The sequence below is a fragment of the Clarias gariepinus genome, unplaced genomic scaffold (genome assembly GCF_024256425.1).
Source record: "Clarias gariepinus isolate MV-2021 ecotype Netherlands unplaced genomic scaffold, CGAR_prim_01v2 scaffold_32, whole genome shotgun sequence".
NCBI lineage: Eukaryota > Metazoa > Chordata > Actinopteri > Siluriformes > Clariidae > Clarias > Clarias gariepinus.
In genome coordinates, this window is record NW_026520999.1 from 422,114 (window position 1) to 439,912 (window position 17,799).

Sequence of the window (17,799 nt, forward strand, 5' to 3'; positions counted from 1 at the left end):
GCAGCTAGCAGACGGTTGGGTTAGCCTGTCTGTCTGCTCCCTGGCCTGGGCTCTGGATTGTCACCGATTAACTAGGCCTCTTCTAAGACTATGAGCTATACTACAAGAAATGAGAGCAGCACCTTCCCGAGTGGGATGGACACCGTCCCGCCCTAACAGGCCAGCTTTGCCCTCAAAGGTCTTCCAATTATCAATGAAGCCCACGTTGTTTTCGGAGCACCACCTGGACATCCAGCGGTTCAGCGACCATAACCTGCTGTAAGTTATGTCACCACGTCTCATTGGGATGGGACCAGAGCATACTACTCCATCGGACATCGCCTTCGCTAATTTAAACACCTCTATAAAGTTATTCTTACTAACCTCTGACTGACGAAGGCGTATATCGTTAGCTCCAGCATGTACCACTACCTTGGAGAACCTGTGCTGTCCTAGAACCCTAAGATTACCTGCTATGTCCGGTGCTCTGGCTCCCGGGATACACCTAACCACTGCCGCTGGCGCCCCTAAAGGCCTGGCTAATGTCACGTGCCTCATTATAGAGTCTCCTATAACCAGAGCTCTTTCAGGTTTCTCAGCGGGTGAATCACTGAGGAGAGCAAACCTGTTGGACACGTGAAGCGCAGAAGAGGTGTGCTCCGGTGGGCTAGCCTTAGCGTTAGCTTTGGCTGAATGAGTACGCCGAGTCGTCACCCACTCGGCCCGCTGTGAGGGCTCTAATGCCGGAGTCGGGGGCTGGTTATCTCCGCCTGTCACACCCAGACTGTCCGCTACAGGAATAACACTGCTCTCACACTCACAGCAAACTAGTGATGGGTGGTTCATGAACTATTCGTTCTTTTTGAACGAATCTTTAATGTGACTCAGAGGAACGGGTAGTCTCAGAGAGGGATTCGTTCATTATCTGCTGGACAAAGCATTGCAAAACCTCCGTAGATTATGTACAGAAATGAGGAGTTCCCTTTGAGTCATTCATTCCTTTGTCATGTGACTCTCATAGACGATGTAACAGATTCAAAAGAACCAACCACTCGGACCAGGAGACATGATGGTGATCCGCTCATCCTGTTTATTATAATGTCTGTTTTATATATCTGTAGTGGAATATTCACATCAAAGATTCAATGAACCGAGTCATTAAAATGATTCAAACCTCCATCACTACAGAAAAGACAAAAACAGGCCGCAATACTCACTCCAGTCCTGCAGGTGGCGCCACCAAACACACACACACACACATACACGGTGAGGGTCAGAGAAGAAGAGCCGCAGGGTCTCTGTGTGTGTGTGTGTGTTGTAGCGGCTCCGCTGGTGTTCATTTCATACGGTAATATAATTTTAATAAAACACAATCACGGAATAACCGAACCTTTAGCGCGCGCGCACACACACACACACACACATACACACACAGTGAGGAGTTAGCTATCAGTGCTAACCGCTCAGTGTTTATGGGGCAGTCAGAGCTAATGCTAAGATCACACACACACACACACACACACACACACAGTGAGGAGTTAGCTATCAGTGCTAACCGCTCAGTGTTTATGGGGCAGTCAGAGCTAATGCTAAGATCACACACACACACACACACACACACACACACACACACACACACACACAGTGAGGAGTTAGCTATCAGTGCTAACCGCTCAGTGTTTATGGGGCAGTCAGAGCTAATGCTAAGATCACACACACACACACACACACACACACACACACAGTGAGGAGTTAGCTATCAGTGCTAACCGCTCAGTGTTTATGGGGCAGTCAGAGCTAATGCTAAGATCACACACACACACACACACACACAGTGAGGAGTTAGCTATCAGTGCTAACCGCTCAGTGTTTATGGGGCAGTCAGAGCTAATGCTAAGATCACACACACACACACACACACACACACACACACACCGAGAGAAAATAATTAAAGTTATTTATACTAAAGTTTATAAACTGTGTTAATTCTGTACAGTAATGATGAACCTCATGTCACTGTGTTTACTGTGTGTGTGTGTGTGTTTAATGTGTGTGTGTGTGTTTAATGTGTGTGTGTGTTTAATGTGTGTGTGTGTTTAATGTGTGTGTGTGTGTTTAATGTGTGTGTGTGTGTTTAATGTGTGTGTGTGTTTAATGTGTGTGTGTGTGTGTTTAATGTGTGTGTGTGTGTGTTTAATGTGTGTGTGTGTGTGTTTAATGTGTGTGTGTGTGTGTGTAACAGCAGGAGATCAGACAGTGAAGATCAAACTGCAGTCATGACGTCACTGGTAGTGTTTACACTCCTTATAACTTTATACAGAAATGTTTATTTATTATTAAAGTGTTGATTGTTAGTGTCCTGGGTGTGTGTAGGAGTCACACACACACTCTCTCACACACACTCACACAATCTCTCTTTCACACACACACACACACACACCAGTCACACACACCGGTTTAATTAAATTGTGTGTGTGTGTGTGTGTGTGTGTTGTAGGCAAGCAGCGGCTCCTCCACCGAGTACACAGTCCGAGTGCCCAAGTGAGACTTTCATCACACACACACACACACTCTCTCTCTCTGTCTCTCTCACACACACACAGACTCACTCACACTCGGTGTGTCTCATGTGTTTGTCCCACAGGAACACGAGTAAGCGTTACAGCATCATGGCGTTTAACGCGGGGGACAAAGTGAACTGTTCCACATGGACTCAGGTGAGGAAGAGGAACTCACACGCCTTCAGGCCATTTTATTAGGAACACACTGAGGGAGTGAAAACTCTGTTATAATAAAAGCTTCAGCACCACCCACCCCCCCCCCCCATTGCTTTTTTCGTTTTGTCCCCCTGCTGTGTCCAGGCCCGTATGGAGCGCGATCTGAGTAACCGCAGGATGTACGGGGAAGAGGAGACGCCCGAGGGCGCAGCTGGCAGTGAGTTCGGTAAAAAGCAGAGGGAGGAGGCGCGCAGGAAGAAGTTTGGGATTGTAACACGCGAGTTCAAGGTGGAGGACCAGCCGTGGATCCTCAAAGTCAACGGCAAAGCAGGGAGAAGGTGCGTCTAGGTCTCTATATAGGACCTATTTAGATTGATCTATATCACGGGTGGGATTATAGTTGTGTAACACACACACACACACAGATGACAGTACACAGTCTTCACTCTGTGTGTCCAGGTTTAAAGGGCAGAAGAAAGGAGGCGTGACGGAGAACGCGTCATACTACATCTTCACGCAGTGTCCTGATGGAGCGTTCGAGGCGTTTCCTGTTCACGCCTGGTACAACTTCACTCCGGTGGCTAAACACCGCACGCTCACCGCCGAGGAGGCCGAGGAAGAGTGGGGCAGGTATGTGACCCCCAAACGGGTTAGCACCTTCACTTCCTGTCCAAGAGGAAGTCAGAGAATGATAAGTAATGGTCTGAGGAAAGATAAAGAAGGAATTTACTTGAGTACTTGACTGTAAGTGTTTCCTGTTGGGTTTTCAGGAGGAATAAGGTGGTGAATCACTTCAGCATTATGCTGCAGCGCCGCCTGAAGGAGCAGGAACACGGTGAGGAAGACGAGGAGGAGGGAGAAAAGGGAGCGAAAAAAAAGAAAAAGAAGAAAAAAGGTGGCCAAGGAGGGGACCTGCGTATTCACGATTTAGACGATGATCTGGAGCTGAGCAGCGACAACAGCGAGAGCAGTGGAGGAGAAGGTACGAGACAGAGACGCTCACGTCTGAGTCTGGAAGCTCCGTCCAGATCTTCATCTCTCCGCTCACTCTCTGTGTGTGTCTGGGTTTTTGTTGCAGATGGAGAAGGTCGGTCGAAGAGTAAGAAGGAGGACAACTCAAAGGCAAAGGGGAAGAAAAAGAAGAAGAAGAAGGGCAGTGACGCAGAGGGACATGAGGACAGTGATGACGGAGACTTTGAGGGTCTGGAAGTGGACTACATGTCTGATGAGAGCAGGTAGCACCACACTGTTGTGAAGAACACCGACATAAAGGGGTGCCAATATTTAATAACATGTCTGTTGTGCATCCTGAACTTTAGAAACATCTTGTTTAGTGTTAAAAAGTGAACAAAATGACCGGAAGCTTCCTGCTCTGATGTTTTGTTGCAGCTCTGAGGACGAGGAACCGGAGAAGGTGAAGCCCAGTAAAGGAGAGGACGTGCCTAAAGGTCAGAGGTCAAACACATCCACACTCATCGGAAGGACATTTATATTACTGAAGCATCATTAAGTGTTCAAATTCATTCTGTTAGGAATCGATGAAGCGTCTGAGAGCGAGGAGGAGAGTGAGGAGGAGAACAAGAACGAGGACGAGGCCAAGGAGGAGGAAGAGGAGGAAGAGGGCAAGAAGACACCTGTACAGGTGGAGAAGAAAAAGAAGAAAGGTGCACAGCTTCACTCTTGTGTCTAAGACATCACAGTGATGTAAAAACACGCGTGAGAAGTATCGGACTGTGAACTCTGTTTTGTTGTTCCAGACAGCAGCGGTGAGTCGGACACGTCTGAGGACAGCGACATCGAGGGAGAGACGGCGTCTGCGCTGTTCATGGCGGTAATGATTTACAACCAGTGCAGGAGTCTGAGAGAACCTGTGACCTGCAGGATTCTCACGCTTCTTCTCTTTATCTTCTGCAGAAGAAACGGACTCCTCCTAAACGCGCCGGCCGAGGTTCTGCTGGAAGTTCCAGAGCGGGAAGTCGTCCAGGAACGCCTTCCATCGACCACGCTGCCACCTCCAACACACTGCGCGCTGCTGCTACCAAACTGGAGCAGGGTACACATACACACACACACACACACCTTCACCTTCTGTGACAATTCAGTAAAGATTGTAAATTACCTTTCAGTGTGTAATTAAGTTACTGTGGTGCAGAAGCTGATCTTGGGGACATGAGTGTTTATTATTATGATTATTATTGTTTATGTTTATCCTCAGGTAAGCGCCAGGCGGCGAGCAGCTCCGACACTCCGGCTGCCAAGCGGCTGAAGATGGAGCCGGCGTCTCAGAGTCCGTCTGGGAAAAGCACTCCGCAGCCAGCGTCTGGGAAATCCACCCCGAGCTCCAGGTACGTCTCACAGCGTCTCACACCGGCTCCACTGAGCTCCAGAACCAGCCACACATCAGGCACCGAGAGAAAGTTTACACAACCGGTCACATTTTCCACAGGTTTCACACTTGTTTTAAAATGGATTAAAATCCTTTTACTTTAGAAATCTACACACACACACACACACACACACATCTCCACAGGGATGAAGTAAAAGCAAGATTTGGGAGTTTTTTCTTCATTTGAAACAATGAGTTCTGTTCTGTGTCCGTAAGTATGATTTGTTCTTAAGTCAAAGTGAGTCTTATATGCCTTTGACACAAATATACAACGTAAAGCATACAGTCCGCTTGACTAAATCTGTCCCCTTTTCCCACACTGCCATCATGTGACCAAAAACCGTAACTGTATGTGAGCCTTTTTAGACATGTCTAAGGAGTCAGCTGACCTTGTTTAAACTCAACCTAGGAGGGAGGGACGTTAATGGTGTTTACTGCACACTTGAATGGAAGCCATTTTGTCTCAGAGCTGTTTTCCACTGTATTGGACTATGAACTCTGTTTTGTTGAGAATTTTCTGAAGTTCGGATTATTTACCATCAGGACGGATTCATAGGACAGATATATTTTATCATCGCGCTCCCGGACTGATTCATTGAAACCTGTGAGGCCGACTTATTTCTCCCCCACGCGCGCGCACACACACACACACACACACACACACACACACACACACACACACACACACACACACACACACAACATACCAGACTTTAGACATTTCATACATTCGTTTGTGTTTGTGTAAATCCATCGAGGCCTACCTGTACACTGACTAATCTCCCAGTCGCAAAAACACATCATGAGGAGCTTTTTCTCAAACCTCCAGCCGGGGGTCATGTGCCTGTTAGTGAGGAATGACTGCTGTCTGGCCGCTCTGTCGTACAGGCCTGATGGGCTTCTGGCAATCTCTCCATCTCCACAAGGGAACTCAGGATCTCATTTATACTGACGCTTAGGAAGTCTTGGTTCCCTCTCTGGCCGAGGCCCTTCATCCCCGATTCCCAGGATTAGGGTGAGGAGACGGTTCTGTGGTTGTTGTTCCAGATCTTTTCCACTTGAGAACGATCATGCTCTTCAACACTTTCAGTCTCCTTCACCAGATCTGTAGCTCGAAACAATCTTACAGGTTTACAGATCATTCTCTCGACCTCATCCTGACCACACACACACACAATCTACCATGTGACTTTAGAGGTAGTTGCATGTCTTTCCTAATAGTGTCCAATTAAGAAAGACATGGTGATTTACTCTATGTCAAGGTGAATGTGAAAAATAATGAACTGTGGAAAACTGTCCTTCAGCTGTTTATCATGACTGAGACTTCCTGTCTTTCTGCTCTACCTGTCTGTCTCTCAGTGATGTGCAGCTGACTGAGGAGGCCGTGCGAAGGTATCTGATCCGAAAGCCCATGACCACTAAAGACCTGCTGAAGAAGTTCCAGACCAAACGCACCGGACTGAGCAGCGAGCAGACAGTCAACGTCCTCGCTCAGATCCTTAAGAAGCTCAACCCCGAGAGGAAGAACATCAATGACAAGATGCACTTCTACCTGACGGAGTAACGAGACCGAGCTGCCGTAAGGGGCGGGGCCAAACGTTGAGTGCTTCATAACCACTTGTGATTGGGCAGGTGACTGGGTGGGCGGGGCCATGGGGTGAAGCTCCAAAGGATGCATGGGACTTTTTTCCCTGCTTAGTGGAATAAAGTGTAATAATTCTAAAGATAAAAGAATGTGTGTGAATGTTAAATAAAAGTTTGTTTTTTCCAGTAAAGTGTGATGAGTTTAATAATCATACACACACATACTGAGACTCATCTCCTGCTGTTTCAGCTTTAATCAGAAGCTCTGTATCTCCTCATTAATACACACTCATTCTGATTAGTCGATCCTGGTCTTACAAATAATTAAACAACTGGAAAACATTTGAAAGATGAGATTTATTTCACGGTGTGATGTCGGTGGTAACGCCTCAGGGTTACTGAGCAGAAGGTTGTGAGTTCAAGCCCCCAGCTTTTCACCCTCTCCGCTCCAGGGGGCGCTGACTCTGACCTCTGAAAACCTGGCGGTGTGTGTGTGCGTGTGTGTGTGTGTGTGTGTGAGAGAGAGAGACAAAGATGACTGCCTAAAACATTTAGGTGTTTCTGTGCCAAAAACCTGTACAAGACTGAAATAACCAAGATGAACAGATCAGACTGATGAAAAGTAAAAAGTCTAATGTGGAAGATTCCTGCAAATGACGGAGATTCTGCGATGCCGAGGAATTCTGCGTCCTGAGAAATACGAGTCCTCATCCTTCAGGATCTCGTGTGTAAAGTTAAACCGAACTTCATCTCTGTAAGGGGAAAAACAATCCGATGTTATAAATTAATCACAGACACTTTCAGGAATTCTGCTTCGGGTGTGAAATTTTCTTTCAGAGCAGAACCTTAATATATTCACTAATATTGGCACCCTTCTACCCTGTTTATAATGATATTAAAGATATTAAACACTTCCTACCTCAGTATATAGAGAGAGCGACGCTGTAGGAACAGATCCACGTGCTCTTCAGGGTTCTCCTCATGGACCAGACGCATGATGCTGTCGGACAAAAGACTCACACCGGCGATGGTGCTTCCGCAAAACTGATCACACACACATACACATACACAAAGAGTGATCACACTACACTGTGCCATGGCCGCAGAAGAGCGGAATGCAGAATCAGAGTGGAACAGCAGACCTTCACGCTATCTACATGAGCCTTGATGAAACCGGTCTTGTCCAGATCCAGAACATGAACCGGGCCCAGTAGCGGACATCCCTGAGGGAAGGCCTGTGCCCTGATTCGCTCCACCACCGCGGCACACACACCGCCCCACTGCAGCCGCTCCGTCTCTCTGAACCCGTGGATCGCCTGCAGAGACAGAAAACAGAGAAGCTCTGAGTTTTGTACAGTATGGAGCAGTAGTGAGCTTCGTATTACATTCAGGTTCCTCTGTTCGTTAACGTAATGTGCGAGTAACTGTGTGTGTAAGGACACGCATGTAAAGAGTCCAGTAAGCAACGGTAACACAGTCACTGGTTTACTGTACGTACGTCCACTATCACACAAAATATCCTCATAAACAAAGCTGATGTCAAATCAAGGAGTAAAGATACGAAGCTAAGAGAGACGGTGAGATTTATAAAAGAAACTTTTTCTGTTAAAAACACAGTGACAGATGTTTACAGATGTTCACCCTGAGAATAAACACGGCTCATGAAGCACAGCCTCATCACAGGTTCCTGGAGAAACCCCTGTCCTGTCCTGTCCTGTCTTTCTCTCTCTCTCTCTATCTCTCTCTCACACACACAGGTGTGTTAAAGAAGGGCAGGTTTCTCAGAATCTCCAGGAGCAGGGTGAAGACCTTGAACTGGTTCCTGCAGCAGAAAGTGCCTGGACCCTGTGATGTGACTCCTGATGGGTTCTCATAAGCCGTCCTGTCTGCCAGTGACGGAGAGAACCCAGCGGAACCCAGCGGAACCAGAGGAGGAGCGATGGAGGTGAAGTGCTCACATGGTCCCAGTGATCGAACTCGTATCTCTTCCTCTTCAGCCCCGGCTCGAGCTCGGTGAGGAAGGCCTGCTCCTCCTCCTCACTGATGAAGTTCTGGAGAACCTGGACGTGACCGCGTACTGCCCACAGAACCGCTGCAGAAGAGCCGCACATCCAGCTGTGTTCTCCATCCAGATGTCCTGCTGGAAGGCCACGCCCACCGCCTGGACTGTTCGATGCCCCTGTGTGACCCCGGTGGGGGGAGGGGGAGGTCTCACACACACCTGTCCGGCCGAGCGCGCGCGCCCTCACACACACCTCCCTCAGCGCGCGCATTACACCCCACATCACCTCACACCTGATGAAAGAGCTGCACGAGATGATCAGCGCGCGACCGACTTCACACACCACCTGGGCGGCGCCATTTTAAAAACAGCTAAGGATTGTGGGAATTGTAGTTGAAGGGATTTCACTTATTTAATCATTTTCTTTAGATTTTAGGTGTCGTTGTTTTCTTCGGAAATATCTTCTTAGATCCAGTAATAATCGAAGGAGTCTGAATTTTATTGATCTGAAATTTCCGAACATTGTGTTGAAGCTTCAGTGCAGTTCCAGTGGAGGCCACCAGGGGCGGTGTTCAGTCAGGTGCCGTAAACGAGCAGCGGGAACAGAAGAAGAAGTCAACCAGCGGCTCTGTGTTTTAGCGCCCCCTGCTGTACTGAAGAGGTTTTTATTTTAAGGAGAAATGGATTCAATTTCATTCGGGCTTTGACGCAAATCCGTCTGTCACGGTCATGTCCTTCACTCCAAGTCCCAGGTTTATATTAAACACTGAGACTGGGACAGTGCTCAGCCTGAAGACTTTATCACTCTCCTTCATCATTATATTTTATTTTAACTTATTTTAAATATTTTGTTTTAAACAGTTTGTGTGTGAAATATTAACCCCCCCCCCCTTACTCATTACATATCTCCAATATGTTCGTCGAGTATGTACATGTACAGTAGGGCACATCTCCTGCAGGGAGGAGAGTCACAGCCCATCATCATGGTGTCCCTCCAACAACCTCAGCTTCAACAACAGCACCAAGAAAACCAACGAGCTCATTGTGGATTTCCCAAAATCAAATCAAAACTCAGCCAACACTGCGCCATCTACATCAACAGAGCTGAAGTGGACTACAGTGAGGTTCCCGTTACGTTTAAGAAACTTGTAGTTTCTACTTGATTTGGCAGCTACATGATGTGAGAAATAAAAGCCCTACACAATGTTTGGGAAACTGCCTGGCACATCACCTGCTCCCAACTACCAGATACTGAACACCTTCACCAAAGCAGATGTCTCCACAGCATCATCAGAGACTAGTTCCACCCAATTCGCTCCCAAAACTTTTTGACCTCTTTCCAGCGAGGAAAAGGTACAGGAACATTCGCACCAGAACCAGCAGGTTCAGGTTCAGGTTCTTTCCCCACAACCATCACACTGCTAAGTTCTACACGACACCATTAAACCATATATACCTTATTACTTGTAATCTCACTGTATTACTCTGTTCTTCTTTGTGTGTACACACACACACACACACACACACACACACACACACACATATACCCTGCCAATTAGTATGGGTACTACCTGCTTATATTCCTATTTATATCCTATTTTCCACTTCATATCATTATCTATTCTGTAGTTACTGCATATAATCACTGTATAGTCATGTTGCTCAATATTCACAGTATTTATATATTTTTCAATATAAAATCCAATACTTAATCCATAGGGTTATTGTGATGTTGGCTCTTTGCAGCTATAACAGGTTCAACTCTTCTAGGAAAGCTTTTCACAAGGTTAAGGTGTGTGTTTATGGGAATGTTTGACTGTTCATCCAGAACCGCATTTGTGTGCGCAGTCATGTTGGAACAGGAAGGGGCCGTCCCCAAAGTTTTCCCACAACAGTGGGAACATTAAATTGTCCAAATTTTTGCTGAATCATTAAGAGTTCCTTTCACTGGCAGTAAGTAAGTAACTCCTGAAAAACAACCCCACACCAGTTCCAACAATGTCATCAGCATAACAGTGAAAACTAATACCATGCTTACGAATTATGTTACCCAGAGAAAGCATGTAAAGGGAAAAAAGCAGTGGGCCTAAAACTGAACCCTGTGGAACACCAAACTCCACTAGAGAACATGCAGAATAATCACCATTTAAGTCTACATACTGATAACGATGGGTCAGATAGGATCTGAGCCAGGAGAGGGCTGTACCCTTAATTCCCACTACATTTTCTAATCTGTGAAGAAGAATAGCGTGATCAATGGTGTCAAAAGCTGCACTGAGGTCAAGTAATACAAGCATAGTTACACAACCCTGATCAGAGTCCAATAGGAGGTCATTTACTACTTTAACGAGTGCTGTCTCTGTGCTGTGATGAGGCCTAAATCCTGACTGATACAGTTCATGTATGCCATTTCTATGTAGATATGAGCATAGCTGCTCCGCTACTATCTTTTCCAGAATCTTAGAGATAAAGGGGAGGTTTGATATTGGCCTGTAACTGGACAGCTGACAGGAGTCGAGGTCAGGTTTCTTAATAATCGGTTTAATAAAAAAGATTTTGGAACATAACCAATGCTGAGTGAGGAATTAATTATTCTCAACAGGGGTTCTGTTATTGCTGGTACTATCTGTTTAAGAAAATGTGTCGGTACAGGATCTAATATACAGGTTGATGAATTTGCAAAAGAGATGAGTGAAATTAGTTCATTCTCTTCAAGGGGAGTAAAGTATTCTAGGTTCTGATCTGACATGGCTAGATTAACATCTGCATCAATTACATTGTTCGGTTTCAAAACCTCAATTTTATGCCTAATATTTAAAATTTTATTATTAAAAAAGTTCATGAAGTCCTCACTATTGCATGATGTTGTTGTGGAGATTTCTGCAGTGGTCTTATTTCTGGTTAAGTTGGCTACAGCATTAAATAAACATCTAGGATTATTTTTGTTATTTTCTATAAGAGTGGAGAGATATGTTGATCTAGCTACACTAAGAGCTTTTCTATAGTTCAGGATGCTCTCCTTCCATGCTATTTGAAATACTAACAATTTAGTTTGATGCCATTTCCGTTCTAATTTCCGAGCGGGCTGTTTAAAAGAGCGTGTGTGATCGTTATACCAGGGAGCAAGTTTCTTATCTCTAATAATTTTTCTTAAGGTATAACGGAACATTGACTCTAAATATTCAGTCGCCTGATCGAGTTCTGTGGGGTCAGGCGGTGATCAAAGTTGTTAACTCAACTTACTGGTAAGATTACCAGTACTGGGAGATTACTGATAAAACTCTGTGTGGTATTTGATATGAATGTACTTTTAGTACGGTAGCGCGGCGCTGTGCGTACATTATCACTATAACACACTTTAATTGAGACAAGATAGTGATAACTTCAATGGACTTGTAAATAAATTTCTTATACTTAACCTGAAGAATATTATTAGTTCAAGTAAGTTCAAGTTCAAGTAGGCTTTATTGTCATTACAACCATATACAGTTAGTACACAGTGAAACGAAACAACATTCCTCCAGGACCAAGGTGCTACATGCAATATAAATTTACAACATAAATTAACAGGGACACTAAAATAGCTAACCAAGAGGCCTAGTTAAGAGAGACCTAACATAAATTACAACATAAATTAACAAAAACTAACTAGCTAAGTATAACTATTTTTACAGACAACATAAAGTGCACGTGCAAATGTGCAAACAAGAGCAACAACAAAGTGACAGTGCGCAACCACGACATAACAGAACATAAAATATGGTGTTGAGGTAGTGGGTAAACGTAAACATTCTTTAAAAACAGCAGCAAGAATTGAGGAATTAGTGCAAAAATTAGTCCAGTAATGATCATTGTGCAAAAGATAAACAGTGAAGCATTTACAGGTTGGTGTGTACGATAATTTGGTGGTGTAGGTCAGTGTGTCTGCACTTGTGTTGATTAGTCAGTCCAGTCCCAATATTTTGAGGTAGTTGAGTTAAGCTGTGTGATAATGTTTGTGTTAGTGTGTGTGTGTGTGTGTGTGTTTATCAGTCCAGTCCCTTTTTGTTGAGGAGACGGATGGCTTGTGGAAAAAAGTTGTTGCACAGTCTGGATGTGTGTGCCCGAATGCTTCGGTACCTTTTTCCAGATGGCAGGAGTGTGAAGTGTGTGTGAGAGGGGTGTGTCCGATCAGCCACAATGCTGGTGGCTTTGCGGATGCAGCGTGTGGTGTAGATGTCTTCAACAGAGGGGAGAGAGACCCCGGTGATCTTCTCCGCTGTCCTCACTATCCGCTGTAGGGTTTTGCGGTCCGATATGGCACAATTCCCAAACCAGACAGTGATGCAGCCGCTCAGAATGCTCTCGATAGTTCCTCTATAGAAGGTGGTCAGGATCGGTGGTGGAAGCTGGGCCTTTCTCAGTCTCAAAGAAGAGACGCTGTTGGGCTTTCTTGTGTAGGGAGCTGGTGTTGAGGGACCAGCTGAGGTCCTTCTCTAGGTGGACACCCAGGAATTTGATGCTTTCGACGATTCCCACAGAGGAGCCGTTGATGCTCAGCGGAGAATGGTCGCCTCGTGTCCTCCCAAAGTCAACAACCATCTCCTTTGTCTTGTCAACATTTAGAGACAGGTTGTTGTCTTTACACCAGTCCGTTAGCCTCTGCACTTCCTCTCTGTACGCTGACTCGTCGTTCTTGCTAATGAGACCCACCACGGTCGTGTCATCAGCGAACTTAATGATGTGGTTCGAACTGTGTGTTGCTACACAGTCGTGAGTCAGCAGTGTGAACAGCAGGGGACTGAGCACGCAGCCTTGTGGGGCCCCAGTGCTCAGTGTGGTGGTGCTGGAGGTGCAGTTTCCGATCCGTACTGACTGAGGCCTACCGGTCAGAAAGTCCAGGATCCAGTTGCAGAGGGAGGTGTTCAGGCCCAACAGGTTCAGCTTCCCAATCAGTTGTTGGGGGATGATAGTGTTGAATGCTGAGCTGAAATCTAAAGTGTGACCTGCTTTATGAGTGGGTCCTACTACACACTGATTTACTCCTACCGAGTCCAGTATGGACATAAATGCTGTATGCACAGGGTCTTCTGGATTCTTAAAATTAATATTAAAATCTCCAGCAATTAACGCTTTGTCTACAGAAACGACCAGGTTTGAGAGGAAATCTGCAAATTCATTAAGAAATTCATAGTACGGCCCTGGAGGTCTATAAATGATGATTAGTGGAATCGACTGAGCTGACTTAATATTTGTAGCTACACTTGTTATGTTACTATAAAGAATCTCAAATGAATTAAATTTGTGTCCGTGTTTTTGTACAATAGTCAAATTATCATTGTGAATAACTGTGACGCCTCCTCCTCTATCACACCACCACACAGTACTGACACACATATGGTCTTTACACACACACACTGGACATTCTGGACATTCGTTTACACTAGTGGCCACTGTACAACTACGTCACAAGTCACAAGTCACTTTAAATAAATCACATTTTAAGCATTTTTTGCACGGCACTAGACACTTTAAATATGTGAATTGCACAAACAGTGGACATTATATTACATTACCATTACATAAATATACCTACCGTTCAGCTGCTCTTATTGTTTTATATTTCGTCATACATTCTTTAAATATTTTCTATATTGTATATTTTTGTCATACAGTTATTTTTTTTTTTACTTTAGTTTTTATATTTTATTTTATTCTTTTCTAGTTTTATTTACCCTATATTTTAATTCTCTTATTTATTTCCTATTACTATTCTTAGTCTTCTATTTTAGGTCATGAGCAGTTGCCTAAGCATTTCACTGCATATCGTACTGTGTATGACTGTGTATGTGACAAATAAAATTTGAATTTGAATTTGAATCTACCAGTTAGCGGAGGCTGGTGTATGTAGCTGTATCCAGGAGGACTAGCTTCATTTAGAGCTACATACTCGTCCTGTTTAATCCAGGTTTCTGTTAAACAAAGTATATCAAACTCCTGATCTGTGATAATTTCATTAACTATAACTGCTTTAGATGCGAGAGATCTAATATTTAACAGTCCTAGCTTCAGATCAGAGGTGCCGGCTGCGCATTTAGCGTGACACCGCCCCGCCCTAACAAGCCAGCTTCGCCCTCAGAGGTCTTCCAATTGTCTATGAAGCTCACATTATTTTCGGAGCACCACCTGGATGTCCAGCGGTTCAGCGACCATAACCTGCTGTAAGCTATGTCTCCACGTCTCATTGGGATGGGACCAGAGCATATTACGTCATCGGACATCGCCTTCGCTAGTTTAAACACCTCTGTGAAGTTACCCTTGTGAAGTCTCTGTGAAGTCTCTGACTGACGAAGGCGTATATTATTAGCTCCAGCATGTACCACTATCTTTGAGAACCTGTGCTGTTCTAGAGCCCTAAGATCTAGTAAAGCATTGCAATATCTAGGTCATAAATGCATGAACTAGCTTTTCTGCACCATATGTTGACAATATTTCCAAGGTGGAAAAAGGCTGCTTTTGTAAAATTGGAAATATGATTTTGCTGTTTAATATTACGCTCAGATCTTTTACTGACCAGCTGGTAGTAATAGTACATCCTTCTAAGTGCAAGCTGAAGTGTGAGAGCATTTGTGTACTGGTTTTGAACCAATAAGTAATATTTCTGTCTTATCTGAATTTCTTATAATAATTATCTGAGAAATTTATTGGCCATCCAAACTTTTATATCCTGGACACACTCAGTTAATTTAGACAACTTGGAAGGGATAAGAGGTACTTAGTGCTCCCACATTAATCACGGCTCTACAGCCAATCAGGGGCGTCTGTGAGCTCACACAAACGGAAGGAGCAGATAGCGCTGTCCTCCGAGTGTGTGAAGAGATGCGGTAGGCTGGCGTCACGTGGTTCAGAGGGAACACATGATAGTCTTCAGGCCCTCTCGACTGAATGGTAGTAGTAGCCTTAATGTGGAGCCCCCTAGTGACAGGAAGAAATTGGTCACGACAAAATTAGGGAGAAAAAATCCAAAAAAAATAAATAAATAAAAAAAATCAATACAATGTGTTCCCTGTCCATCAGAGGGCCCCCTATACCTGGTTTCTACCTGTCTTTCTTGCAGACTAAACACACACTGAACACTCAGACACATTACCACACCAAATAAATTTTTGTCTCATTCTAATCACACAGTAAGTTTACTTCTGTTGTTCGTGCATGTTATTCACAAGTTCTGACGCGTGTCTTTTTGTCACACAGTGTCACTGACGACTGCAGACGTTTGTTGATTTCTTTGTCTCTTGTTTTATTTTCAACATCAAAGTACAACGGTTGTTACTGTTTCTTGCATAAATCCACTGTAGTCACGACAAATCGTTTGCTGTGTTCTGTAGCTTCAGTAGATTACAGTTACAACAACTTATTTTACTGTATCTTTTAGCTTACAGTCTCACGATATCACGTTATCACGTTATCACGATATCACGATATCACGTTATCACGTTATCACAGTCAAAAGCTTGTGTGCTCCAAAACTTTCTGTATCCTTCCGTGTCTTAACAGCAACGGAACAACTAACATGCGTGATAGACATACAGCTACATCACTGTGGGATGATGTCACAGAACAACTTATGAAATGATGTCACAATAAACTTACGAGTATAATAAAAATGCTTAAACTAATACACTTAATGGACTTAATGCTTTATGCTTAACTAATAAATTGAAATGAAATACACACAACAACAAATTACAAGAATGAAATATGGCCCTTACATTTCCAGTCCCTAATTGACAGGCAGGGAGACTGACAGTTACACACATTTTTGTTTTGTTTTTTGTTTTTTTTACAGTAGGGCCAAAAAATAAAAATTTCTTAGAATTTTAAACATTTTGTTTACAGTTTAACTTAAGGTATTCATATCGCTGCGTACCAAATGAGGAACATAACTCCTTTATAAGGTAATTAACAGTCCATTTCACATATGAGGCACAGCTTATCGATGGGTCTTTCCAGTGTACTGGTTTTAGTTTTGACCAGTACACGTCTCACAAGTCCTTTTTTGTCAGGGAACACTTTCGTGATCCGTCCGACGACCCATGAATTTCTTGGAGAGGACTCATCAATTATTAGAACTACGTCTCCAATCGAGAGGTTTTTTTTTCACTTGAGACAATTTTTGGCGCTCCTGAAGCAAGGGCAAGTATTCAAGCACCCATCGCTTCCAAAATAGGTCGGCAAGGTACTGAATTTGCTTCCACTTGCGACGTGCTTAAATGTCCTCTTTTTTGAAAAGTCTGGGAGGCAAGTTTGGCTGTTTTTTTTATCAGCAGCAGGTTAAAAATGCTTAGCCCTAGGTGTCAGGGGCTCCAGGTCTGTGGTATCGTCCGTAGCAGTGGTAAGGGGTCGGTCATTCATTATAGCTTCTACCTCACACAGGAATGTATGCAAGCTCTCATCGTTTAGTGTTTGTTCTTTTAATACGGACCTCAGGATCTTTCTGACTGATCTTATCTGCCTTTCCCATATTCCACCGAAATGAGACCCAGCAGGAGGATTAAATATCCATTGTATCCCCTTTTGCATGAGGACGCCTTCAATTTTTGACTGATTCCACTGTTGGATAGCTTTACGCAATTCAATCCCAGCACCTATAAAGTATGTTCCATTATCACTTCTCATAACTGACACCTGGCCTCTTCTGCACATGAAGCGTCGAATAGCATTTAAGCAGGAGTCTGTATCTAATGACTGCGCAACTTCAATGTGCACGGCTCTTGTTGTCAGACAAGTAAACAATACACCATATCTTTTAACATTACTTCTACCTCGTTTGACCTCGAAGGGTCCAAAATAGTCCACCCCTACGTTAGTAAACGGTGGGTGATCTGGTGTTATTCTATCACGTGGCAGTTCTGACACTTTTTGTTCGCTAGTCTTTGCTCTGATCTTTCTACATGTCACACAACTGGACAGAAACTTTCTCACAAGGGAATTTGCAGTCGGAATTCAGTATTTCTGCCGCAATTTTGAAAGCATATAATTTCTTCCACAATGTCCGACCTGTTCGTGAATGTCTCTTAAGATTAAAGTTGATGTGTAAGTTTTTGGGTATAATGACTGGGTGTTTTACATGCTCAGGCATTGCAGACCTA

At 44.2% G+C, this 17,799-nt stretch overlaps 2 protein-coding genes across 2 annotated transcripts; one reads left to right on the forward strand and one right to left on the reverse strand.

The window, feature by feature from the left end:
- Positions 1–1,142: 1,142 nt before the first annotated feature.
- Positions 1,143–6,857, forward strand: gtf2f1 (general transcription factor IIF, polypeptide 1). The gene is made up of 14 exons (XM_053490778.1): positions 1,143–1,327; positions 2,222–2,267; positions 2,477–2,520; positions 2,624–2,696; positions 2,841–3,034; positions 3,156–3,326; positions 3,467–3,678; positions 3,775–3,931; positions 4,086–4,144; positions 4,229–4,360; positions 4,454–4,527; positions 4,611–4,749; positions 4,912–5,041; positions 6,442–6,857. The coding sequence occupies exons 1-14, from the start codon at positions 1,143–1,145 to the stop codon at positions 6,644–6,646; spliced, it is 1,821 nt and encodes a 606-aa protein (XP_053346753.1). The 3' UTR covers positions 6,647–6,857.
- Positions 6,858–6,897: 40 nt separating this feature from the next.
- Positions 6,898–9,152, reverse strand: alkbh7 (alkB homolog 7). Its single transcript, XM_053490797.1, has 4 exons — positions 8,625–9,152; positions 7,809–7,982; positions 7,586–7,710; positions 6,898–7,418 (listed from the first exon to the last, which is right to left on the reverse strand). The coding sequence occupies exons 1-4, from the start codon at positions 8,949–8,951 to the stop codon at positions 7,298–7,300; spliced, it is 747 nt and encodes a 248-aa protein (XP_053346772.1). The 5' UTR covers positions 8,952–9,152; the 3' UTR covers positions 6,898–7,297.
- Positions 9,153–17,799: the final 8,647 nt, after the last annotated feature.

What these genes read in the sequence shown, in the direction of transcription:
- gtf2f1 (XM_053490778.1), top strand. Translation starts at nt 1,143, where the DNA reads ATGATTCAAACCTCCATCACTACAGAAAAGACAAAAACAGGCCGCAAT. An exon ending in CTGCAGTCATGACGTCACTG is followed by an intron (nt 2,268 to 2,476) that starts GTAGTGTTTACA and finishes TGTGTGTTGTAG; the next exon opens with GCAAGCAGCGGCTCCTCCAC. An exon ending in TGCTACCAAACTGGAGCAGG is followed by an intron (nt 4,750 to 4,911) that starts GTACACATACAC and finishes GTTTATCCTCAG; the next exon opens with GTAAGCGCCAGGCGGCGAGC.
- alkbh7 (XM_053490797.1), bottom strand. Translation starts at nt 8,951, where the DNA reads ATGTGGGGTGTAATGCGCGCGCTGAGGGAGGTGTGTGTGAGGGCGCGC. An exon ending in AGTTCGATCACTGGGACCAT is followed by an intron (nt 7,983 to 8,624) that starts GTGAGCACTTCA and finishes CTGTCTCTGCAG; the next exon opens with GCGATCCACGGGTTCAGAGA. An exon ending in CGCTCTCTCTATATACTGAG is followed by an intron (nt 7,419 to 7,585) that starts GTAGGAAGTGTT and finishes TTCCCCTTACAG; the next exon opens with AGATGAAGTTCGGTTTAACT.